This window comes from Stomoxys calcitrans, chromosome 2 (assembly GCF_963082655.1).
Source record: "Stomoxys calcitrans chromosome 2, idStoCalc2.1, whole genome shotgun sequence".
NCBI classification, from domain to species: Eukaryota; Metazoa; Arthropoda; class Insecta; order Diptera; family Muscidae; genus Stomoxys; species Stomoxys calcitrans.
In genome coordinates, this window is record NC_081553.1 from 188619613 (window position 1) to 188631409 (window position 11797).

The window sequence follows — 11797 nt, forward strand, 5'->3', positions numbered from 1 at the left end:
ATATGGCTCAGCATATCAAACATTCTTTACTTCCAAAGGCTTGTTTGTACTGTCCATCTTTGGTTTTCACTTTTCTTTTCTTCTCTTTCCCTTTCCAGTTTTTTTTTTAATCTTTTTAGCCCCAGTTTTCGTTTAACAACTTACCAACTCTAATAAAATTAAGGTCAATATGTGGTTGGTAGTTGGCGTTAATGGCTTTGGTGTTGCCTATTTTTATTAGACCCGGGTGGAAAGGGGTAGAAGGGAGATATACAAGGGTCGCTACTGGCAAATTTTTTTGCCTCCCTCATAAAGGGTTTTTATGGGTACAAACAATATTTTTTTAAATATGCTTTTAATGAATGGGCCAAAACGGATACGAGAATATGGGAAACGGAAACTAACACTCACTTCACCCATAGGCTAGGTCATATCAATAGACACACACATAGACTTACTGTATAGCCTTCTCTCTCACTCTCACTCTCCCTCTCTATCTGCCATTTGCTATAAAACAGTAAAACGGAAGTAATTTGACTTTTATACATTGGAATTTTGAATGAGTGTTGCTGAAGTATTGACATGTGGCACTTTACATGCAAACATACATACATGCCTACATATCCTATTGTGGTAAATCCATAATTTATGGTCACTCAGGAGACCAACCATGAATTTATAACGAACAACAATAGGCAACAAGTTGCTAATGTCATATTTTATTTTCGATTAGGTGCTGAGTATTTCGAATAGATAGAACACTGCCTTTAACCTCTACACATGTCCATTAATGTCCAATCCAGATACATTGAAATGCTGCCCTTGTCAATTGGCAATGGACAATGATGCATGGCGGGAAACATTTTTTCAATGGATTTAATTTACGACAAAGTTTGGAAAATGGACAGATAGAACCGACATACACATATTGTACGCACACAAAAACGTAAATAATGTACACATGTGTTGATGTGCCCATTGCTGCCCTATACCAAGCGATAATAAAATTACACAAGAGAAGAGTTTATATGGCTACTAAATGTTGGCCAACAACCGAGAGCGGTTTTTCGAATTCAGAAATAGGTTTTCTAAGAGTTTAATAGTTCCCCGGCTGTCTGATATGTATATCCTAGTTTTTCATTCATTGCAAAAATGTCCACTTGATACGACTTCTCGATGCGACATAGCTAGTCCCAGTTCATCAGAGTACACCCCCTAAGACCACAAGCTCACCCACTTTGGAACCTTGGCTAAAAGTAAAAAAAACAAGTAAAATAAGTAAAAGCATGCTAAGTTCGGCTGGGCCGAATCTTATGTACCCTCCACCATGGATCGCATTTGTCGAGTTCTATGCGCGGTATCACTTTTTAGGCCAACAAGGAATATTGAATAAGAAATGTGAGTGAAGATAAATTCCGAATTTAACTAGTGGAGACACAAACCACTGACTTAACAGTCCTCTGTTACTGCCATTAGCAGAACACTGTTAAGAAACTTTGTAGGCAATTAATTAATTTAAAAAAAAGTATTTGTTCATAAAAATTAAATTTCAAACACACAAAAACCAAAAAAAGATCTAGAAAATAATAAGGTCATCCAACATTAAAATTTAGTTCCCTCAATAACCGCAAGGTGTACTAACAAGATAAAGAAGATTGTAAAATTCATTGATCCACTGTGCACAAATGGAAAATAGTAGGGCGATGAGACCGGCATCAAACGACAGCTAGAGAAGCCTAGTTTCTCATACATATGCAAACATTTTCCAAATAATCGTCTAACTATCGAATTTTAGGCAAAATCTTGAAAAAATACCCAAATGACTCGAAAAGCTAATTTTGGGTGAACCACTGTGTGAAAACGGAAAATAGTAAGGCGATGAGACTGGTATCAAACGACAGCTAGGGAAGCCTAGTTTCTCATACATATGCAAACATTTTCCAAATAATCGTCTAACTATCGAATTTTAGGCAAAAACTTGAAAAAATTACCCAAATGACTCGAAAAGCTAATTTTGGGTGAACCACTGTGTGAAAACGGAAAATAGTAAGGCGATGAGACCGGCATCAAACGATGCAACATTTTCCAAATAATCGTCTAACTATCGAAGTTTAGGCAAAAACTTTAAAAAAATTACCCAAAAAACTGAAAAAGTAAATTTTGGGTGAACCACTGTGTGAAAACGGAAAATAGTAAGGCGATCAGACCGGCATCAAATGACAACTAGCGAAGCCTAGTTTCTCATACATATGCCCACATATTCCAAATAATCGTCCAACTATCGAATTTTAGGCAAAAACTTGTTATGCTATTGGAGCTATATCAAGTTATAGTCCGATTCGGACCATAAATGAATGCTAAACATTGTAGAAATCATTGTGTAATATTTTAGTTCATTCGGGTAAGAATTTCGCCTTTTAGGGGCTCAAGAAGCAAAATCGGGAGATAGATTTATATGGGAGCTGTATCAAGCTATTGATCGAATCAGACCATATTATACACGTATATTGAAGGTCATGAGAGAAGCCGTTGTACAAAATTTCAGCCAAATCGGATAAGAATTGCGCCCTCTAGAGGCTCAAGAAGTCAACATCCCAGATCGGTTTATACGGCAGCTATATCAGGTTATGAATCGATTTGCGTCATACTTAGCACAGTTATTGGAAGTCATAACGAAACACCACGTGCAAAATTTCAGACAAATCGGATGAGAATTGCGCGCTCTATTGGCTCAAGAAGTCAAGATCCAAGATCGGTTTATATGACAGCTATACCAGAATATGAACCGTTTTGAATCATACTTTACACAGTTGTTGGAAGTGATACCAAAACACAACTTGCAAAATTGCAGTCCAATCGGATGAGAATTGGGCGCTCTAGAGGCTCAAGAAGTTAAGACCCAATCGGACGAGAATTGCGAGCTCTAGAGACTTAAGAAGTCAAGACCCAAGATCGGTTTATATGGCAGCTATATCAAAACATGGACTGATTTGAGGCATACTCGGCGCAGTTGTTGGAAGTGATACCAAAACACCACGTGCAAAATTTCAGTCAAATCGGCCAAGAATTGCGATCTCTAGAGGCTCAAGAAGTCAAGACCCAAGATCAAAACATGGACCGATTTGGCCCATTTACAATCCCAACCGACCTACACTAATAAAAACTATTTGGGCAAAATTTCAAGCGGCTAGCTTTAGTCCTTCGAAACACAACTTGCGAAATTTCAGTCCAATCGGACGAGAATTGCGAGCTCTAGAGGCTCAAGAAGTCAAGACCCAAGATCGGTTTATATGGCAGCTATATCAAAACATGGACCGATTTAAGGCATACTCGGCGCAGTTGTTGGAAGTGATACCAAAACACCACGTGCAAAATTTCAGTCAAATCGGACAAGAATTGCGATCTCTAGAGGCTCAAGAAGTCAAGACCCAAGATCGGTTTATATGGCAGCTATATCAAAACATGGACCGATTTAAAGCATACTTGGTGCAGTTGTTGGAAGTGAAACCAAAACACCACGTGCAAAATTTCAGTCAAATCGGAAAAGAATTGCGTTCTTTAGAGGCTAAAGAAGTCAAGACCCATGATCGGTTTATATGGCAGCTATATTAAAACATGGACCGATTTGGCCCACTTACAATTCCAACCGACCTACACTAATAAATAGTATTTGTGCAAAATTTCAAGCGGCTAGCTTTACTCCTTCGAAAGTTAGCGTGCTTTCGACAGACGGACGGACGGACATGGCTAGATCGACTTAGAATGACATGACGATCAAGAATATATATATTTTATGGGGTCTCAGACGCATATTTCGAGGTGTTACAAACAGAATGACGAAATTAGTATAAAAGTTGGAGGGTATAAAAAGGCATTAAGTTCGGCCGGGCCAAACTTTGGATACCCACCACCTCGGGTATATATGAAAACCCCCTTTCGTCACAACCCGATGAAAATTGGACAACTTATGCACCCAAATTCGGCACGGACATTGAGTGGTCTTATAAACATAAGTCACTGTTGAATTTTGTATTTCAAAATTCAACAAAATCGGGTAATAAATAAAGTTTTTATGAGCTTCAGACCCTTAACCGACATATCGGTCTATATGACAGCTATATCTAAATACAATCCGATCTGAACCATATTTGAGGCGAACGCTGGGAAGCGTAATACCACTCACTGTTTCAAATTTCAGCGAAATCGGGTAACAAATAAAGCTTTTATGGGCATCAGACCCTTTATCGGAAGATCGATCTGTATAGCAGCTATATCTAAATATGATCCGATCTGAACCATATTTGGGTCGTATGTCAGGATGCCTTAAACTACTCACTGTTTAAAATTTTAGCTAAATCGGTTAAAAATAAAGCTTTTATGGGCTTCAGACCCTTAATCGGGAGATCGGTCTATATAGCAGCTATATCTAAATATGGTCCGATCTGAAACATATTTGAGTCCTATGTTGGGAGACCTAAAACTAATCACAGTTTCAATTTTCAGCGAAATCGGTTAAAAAATAAAGCTTTTATGGGCTTCAGACCCCTTATCGGCAGATCGGTCTATATGACAGCTATATCTAAATATGGTCCGATCTGAACCATATTTGAAACGGATGTCAGGATGCTTAAAACTACTCACAATTTCAAATTTCAGTAAAATCGGTTAAAAAATAAAGCTCTCATAGGCTTCAGACTTTTAATCGAGAGATCGGTCTATATGGTAGCTAAAGGGTGATTTTTTTGAGGTTAGGATTTTCATGCATTAGTATTTGACAGATCACGTGGGATTTCAGACATGGTGTCAAAGAGAAAGATGCTCAGTATGCTTTGACATTTCATCATGAATAGACTTACTAACGAGCAACGCTTGCAAATCATTGAATTTTATTACCAAAATCAGTGTTCGGTTCGAAATGTGTTCATTCACCGTAACGTTGCGTCCAACAGCATCTTTGAAAAAATACGGTCTAATGATTCCACCAGCGTACAAACCACACCAAACAGTGCATTTTTCGGGATGCATGGGCAGTTCTTGAACGGCTTCTGGTTGCTCTTCACTCCAAATGCGGCAATTTTGCTTATTTACGTAGCCATTCAACCAGAAATGAGCCTCATCGCTGAACGGTGAATGAACACATTTCGAGCCGAACACTGATTTTGGTAATAAAATTCAATGATTACATCTAAATATAGTCCGATCTGAACCATATTTGGGTCATATGTCGATATAACTAAAACTACTCACTGTTTCCAATTTCGGAAATCGGGTAATAAATAAAGCTTTTATAGGCTTCAGGCCCTCTATCGGCAGGTCAGTATATATGGCAGCTATATATAAATATAGTCCGATCTAAACGATATTTGGGTCAGATGTCGGGAAGCTAAACTACTCACTGTTTCAAATTTCAGCGAAATCGGATAAAAAGTAAAGCATTTATGGGCATTAGACCCTCTTATCGGCAGATCGGTCTATATAGTAGCTATATCCAAATATGGTCCGATTTGACTCGTTCAAGTACATAACCAGCGTGCATCAAAAAGACGTATTTGTGCCAAATTTCAGCTCACTATCTAAATTTTTGAAGTCTGTAGAGTGATTACAAAAGACGAAAGGACACACGGACATCATTAAATCGTCTTAGAATATTAAGACGATCCGAAATATATATACTTTGTAGGGTCAAAATTTGATATTTCGATGTGTTTCAAACGGAATGCCTTAATGAGTATACCCCTTATCCTACGGTGGTGGGTATAAAAATGAAAATCGGACCACAAATGAAGATTTGGCAACCAGAAAATTTTTTTCAAAATGCCAAGGTGACCAAATTTAGGGGCCTGCCAAAAGGCGCCCAGACAACCTAGGGCTTTAAAATTTTGCGCACTATCCTGCTAACATCTCAGCTCTAACCATTTTAAATTTCAGATACCTCTACGTTTTCTCACACGGCATATATTTTAATAGTTTTTTTTTCGAGTTTCTTCTACTGTGCGGCGGTGTGTATACGTTGCATAGCTTTATCCCGGCAGTACCAGACTTGACTGCTATCCCCATACGTTTCTATGAAGGGGTCACTTGCGCCAGGCGCAGGCGAGATGAGTCTATACTGCACTGAATGGTGTTGGTCAACTTTGTCTTCTGCATCGCTGCAACCAATATGTTCTTCCCACTCATAAAATCTACTCGTCGATCTTGCCTTGAAGGCCGTTACAATTCAATTGCAAGAATGATGCACTTCCCGGCATTGTCCCGGCAATATTGTGCCAGGGGTGCTGCTGTTGTCATACAGGAGAGGTCGGTAAATTCAGTGCACCAAATGGTGTCGTCCTCAGTGGGGCTGAGATTCACCAACAAACCATCCTTTGAATCCTGTTAAGTATCGAATAGTGCTTTTGAAACGCCGTCCACCTGACCACAACACTATATAGCATTATAGGTGAGCACCACACATGCCGGAACATTGAGCTCCAGTTTGGGTGGTGTTAATTGCTGTTACGAGAAACTTAGCTGCGAGCTACCGGGCGCGTCCACAGGTTGCGGATAGTGGAATGCTCCATGCGGAGTAGCTGCAACGCGGACATTCAGCGGTTTCAAGCGGAGACTCTCATTAAGAGGCCGGGTGGCACCGGCTCTTGCACAAATACTGAGTGCCTATGATGCTCGATATGACAAGGCGGGTTATTCTCGCCTTTAAATAACCAATGGCCAAGCTGTTCCCGCGGCGATCGGTCCGACGAGGACGAGGATCGCCACCTCCATATGAAAATGTGGCTAGTACAACATAGGTCTGACAACCGCAGTATTCACTAAGTGCATGACACGCGGTTTAAATCCCCAACTTTTGCCAATGGCTGTCCTGAAGATCTTTAGGACACGAGTTGCCTTTCATGCCCTTACCTAAATGTTTGGTTTGAGCTTAAATTTCCCGTCCAGATATTTTGCACTTTCAGCAAATGAAATATTATCTTCCCCCAAGCAGACAGGTGACACCGTGGGTAACTGATTTCTCCAACTTATGGTATCAAAATTAACTTTGTGTCCCTCCATCCTACAGGTTATATATGGCATGCTGATACAAGCAGAGTACATCACCCTAAGCCAGGGAACCATCTTTCGGCCGCAGATTGTTTGTACTACGGCCACTGATACATTATGAAGTCCTGGTGATTTAGAAGTCGAAACTTTTGATCGACTAAAGAATTCTTGATTCGCACAACCTCCAAACTATAAATACTCTTAATTTTCGAAAATATATTGATATGTGTGGTCTTACCTTGAACCGATAAAGCTCAAGCTTCAAGGTACTCTTCAAATGCTTGCATTTATTCCACTATTTTTAAGTCTAGTTAACAACACCTTTAATTTGCAATATTCCGATCGAGTACTAAAGCAAAACTCTCTTCGAAGAACGAAAACTATCCATTTTACATTTAAAAACAAAACAAAGCAATTCAAAACATAACAAATCAAGAGAAAACAGTCTCTCATCACTCAATCATAAAGACTATATGATCCTTGTCGGTTACAGTCTCAGCCGTATTTATTACTCCCATCCTACATATATGTTTGCTAATAAAATTAACACAATTTCTTTAAAAATTAACATTTAGCCTTTTGTTGTTTACTAATGCCCAAGCATAAGATGTCCTATGAGGCATATTGCATCGCAAAAAAATTATTTTTAACAAATATCACCATAATAACATAACATCTTATCTTCCGCTTGTAAACCCCCCATGAATTGCCGAGAGAGTTGCCATTTCGCATAGCAACTAAACACAGCGTATAACATTTTCACAGCTCTAATCTTTTGCATATCCAGATGATAAGCTTACTAAACACAGCGTTTGACAGAAACGTCAAACCAAAGTGCGAAATGTCATCCCTTTTCTCTTTCTCTATATCCGGTCAGCCATAAGACCTGTAAGTGCTGTTCAAAAAAATTTTAATTATTTATCAAATAAATCAAGTGATTTCCGTGAAAAACCATTGACAACAATTACAAAAGCAAAAACTACACACACTAAACTATATGTTGCCTTTGTTATTTTGTGGGAGAAGCCTCAATTTCCAAGAGAAAATTTAATTTGAATATTGTGTTAAATTTGTTGTCAGACAGACACAAAAAATGTTTACTAGTCAAAATATGATAGACTTTCAAGAAATTGCTATAACTACCAAAAATACTGAAGTGTGTTCTGGAAATAAACTAAAAACCACTTGATTTGTGTGAAAAACAAAATTTACAATTTAACTAATGGACTTGTTTCTATTTTGTTTTTTTTTTTACATGTTCGGCATCTGACATCTCTGCTTACTGCATAAACACCAAATGACGTACTAAAATCACTGTCTTCTGCCACACCAGCCAGCAAGATGAGGAAGATTATGAAGCAAAACAAAATCGTAATTGTCCTTAGTGGACGTTACGCCGGCCGCAAGGCCATCATTGTCAAGACTGTCGATGATGGTGGACAGGACAAACCATTCGGTCATGCTTTGGTTGCTGGTATCGACAGATACCCCCGCAAGGTCACCAAGAGCATGGGCAAGACCAAGTTGAAGAAGAAGTCCAAGATCAAGCCCTTCTTGAAGGTATTGAACTACAATCACTTGATGCCTACTCGTTACACCGCCAGCGAAATCACTTTCGACAAGCTGTCCCCCAAGGACTTGAAGGATCCCGCCAAGAGGAAAGCACACCGTTTCCAGACTCGCGTCAAATTCGAGTCCTCCTACAAGGAAGGCAAGAACAAGTGGTTCTTCCAAAAGTTGCGTTTCTAAGCTGCTTGCTTTTTAGTTTTTAACAACATAACTGTCAAAATGATGATAAAAACATAGTTTTGTATGTTTTTATTGCGCTGTGTGGTTCTGAATGGAGAAAAATGTGACGTATTTTTTTTTAGAAAAAAAGTTACAAGAATAAAAAATTATTAAAAAAAAGAAAGCAACAGTGTCTTATCTTTAAGAAAAACAACATAAACAAATCCCTTGGATTTACCTTTCAAGTAGAAGGGATAAGCGCAACAAAAAAAAAAATGATCAATGAAATAAGTGAATTGTTAATGGAAGCTGTGGCTGTCTGCATAATTTGACATGTGCTGAGTTAAGTCAGATATGACAATGGGATTGGCATTGGTATATCTAGAAATTAAATTTTTATATAAAGTAATACCCATTTATTTATTTTTTTAATATCTAGGTCTTATCTTCTTTTAATGAGGCCTGCCACAGAGCGACATCACTTTAGTGTAGACAAGTGTTGGCAATCCCATGGCAGCGATTGACCCGATGGAGTTCTTCATCGGCAAGGGCTGCCGCCTCAGTGTATAACACACTGCTACAACAACAACAATTTTAGTGTAGAAGTTTACACGGCTGATTGCAAATGCAAATTTGCCCATGAGCAGGGGCAAACTTCTCACATATCAATGGGTGCTGTTCAAATCAAGTTTAAGTTCATCGTTAAGGGACCACCTTTTTATAGCCGAGTCCGAACAGCGTGCCGCAGTGTGACATCTCTTTGGGGAGGAGTTTTTACATGGCAAAGTACCTCCCAAATGTCGCCAGGATTAGGAAGGAATGACCACCTCTGAACATTTTTTTTTTCTGATGTTCCCGCCAGGATTCGAACCAAGGCATTCAATGTCATAGGAGGACATACTAACCTCTGCTCTACGGTTCTCCCATCTGGATATTACTTGCTTTAATTGGGTATGGGAGAACATTTCCGGCACATGATAACTATGAGCACCACACAGTCTGGAACTTCGAGCTCCGATCTGTGTTGTATTCATTGTTATCACGAGAAGCTTAGCTGCAAGCCACAGGGGCGTCCACAGGTTGCGCATAGTGGAATACTCCATACGGAGTAGCTGCAATTGCAGTCGCGGACAGTCAACGGTATCGAGCGGCGAGTTCCAGTGAGAGGCCAGGAGGCAACGGCTCTTGCATAAATACTGAGTGCCTATAATACTCGATATGACAAGGCGAGTTATTGGCGCCTTAAAGTAACCAAAGACCATCATGTTCCCGCGGCGAACGAGCTGGCTCATTTGTAGCAGCTAGACGAGCATCGCCATCTCCACATATAGACATGTGGCTATAACAGCAACAACATGAGAGAACATTTGTTCCAATTCAATCCGAAAGATTACCAAGCGTCTCTATACTCTGCGCCCCTTCATCAATTCTTGAACTCAGTTTCGAGATGTCTTTCTCCACTTGATCTTTTCATCGAAGTTTTGATATTCCCCTTTCACATATACTACAAAAATGTTGCCTTCTAAAGACTTCTTCGCTGTGGCTACTTCAGGGTTGATTACCTTAAGTAATCACACTTTACAAGTGTCACCAGCACTACGAAGGCATAACATGATTTTTTTTTTCTGTTCTCGCAGGGATTTGAACCCAGTCGTTCAGCGTCACAGGTGAACATGCTAAACTCTAAGCTACGGTGGCCCCATCTGGATATTACTTTAATTGGCCTTGAGAGAACAACGATGCCCTCCGCAGGATGATATTATAGTGTGCAGAATTCCTCCGCAGTGCTGATGTCTTCGGCAGTAAGGAGTGCCCCCAGAGAGTCGCTGAATGCACCTGTAGTATGGGTGTATTACAACGACTATCGCCATTAGTCAGGAACCTGGTACTTCCCAAACTTTGGGCAATATTTTCTAGTTGTAGCCACATTTTCATGTTGTGTTGGCGAATCTCGTCTAGCTCCTGTATATGAGCAAGCTCGATATGGTCCAAAGGTCCGATCGCCGCGGTAACAAGATGGCCATTAGTTATTCAAAGGCGCCATTAACTCGAGCATCAAAGGCACAAAGTATTTGTGCAATAGCCGATGCCTCTAACTGAGACTCTCAGCTCGATCCCGCTGATTGTCTCCGACTGCCTTTGCAGCTACTCCGTATGGAGCATCCCACTATCCGCACCCTGTTGAAGCGCACGGTAGCTCATCGCTAAGCATCTCATGACAGCAATGAACACCGCACAGATCGGACCTCAATGTTCCAGCCTGTGTGGTGCTCTCAACTATCCCATGCTGGCGGCATTCTTTTGTTTTGCCGTCACCGATATTCTCCATCAATGCAGACAAGTCTATACATTTTACGAATAATTTTCCCTCTAACATTCAGAGTACAACGACGTCCGCATTAGCAAGTACCCTTTCTTCGGAACCATATAACAACACGGGGAAATATCCGTGTTTAGTGTAGTGTGATTTTCTGATCAAGAGCTGGTCTTGTTCCTGAACTGCCTACTTCGACCAAAGTACCATTTGTTAGCCAATTATTATTCTTCGTTCTGTTTTAAAATTGGAGTCATGCGCTTCGTTCACGACGGTTACGAAAAAAATAAAATTGTTGACTCCCAAAGTTATTGCTCTTAACTTCCCTTGTTTGCCAAGGTATACACGGCGTTTCGAGGGTCGACACTATCCCCTTGGTTATTGTTGTGCAAGACTGTTCGTGACCTTAACGTCCTGGTTGTTATTGCCCTTATGGCAATTTTACTGTCTGTAAAGATATTCACACTCGACGTTCTCGCGTTAACACCACACCACTTCACGCATTCCGTGATCGCCCGGATCTCCGCCTGCAGGACCGTATTATGGTCAGGCAGCCTAAAACAGATCTCAATCCCTGGGTTCTCAATGTTAACCCCCAGGCCCACTCTCTGCTCTAGCTTTGATACATCCGTGCAACACGATTTTCCAGATGGCAATACTAGGGTTCCTTCAATCCAAGACTGTGCCGATGGCAGCAGTGCCTCGCACTCGACTTCAATGTTCTTTTCAGGTATCCTT

The 11797-nt window shown here is 40.2% G+C and overlaps 2 protein-coding genes across 2 annotated transcripts in view; both read left to right on the plus strand.

Moving 5' to 3' along the window:
* LOC106094619 (methionine-R-sulfoxide reductase B1) overlaps positions 1 to 11797 on the plus strand; it is a 117132-nt gene that overhangs the window by 33128 nt on the left and 72207 nt on the right. The gene's annotated exons all lie outside the window — the stretch shown is intronic.
* On the plus strand, positions 7807 to 9154 carry LOC106094554 (large ribosomal subunit protein eL27). The gene is made up of 2 exons (XM_013261775.2): positions 7807 to 7905; positions 8351 to 9154. The coding sequence occupies exon 2, from the start codon at positions 8359 to 8361 to the stop codon at positions 8764 to 8766; it is 408 nt and encodes a 135-aa protein (XP_013117229.1). The 5' UTR covers positions 7807 to 7905; positions 8351 to 8358; the 3' UTR covers positions 8767 to 9154.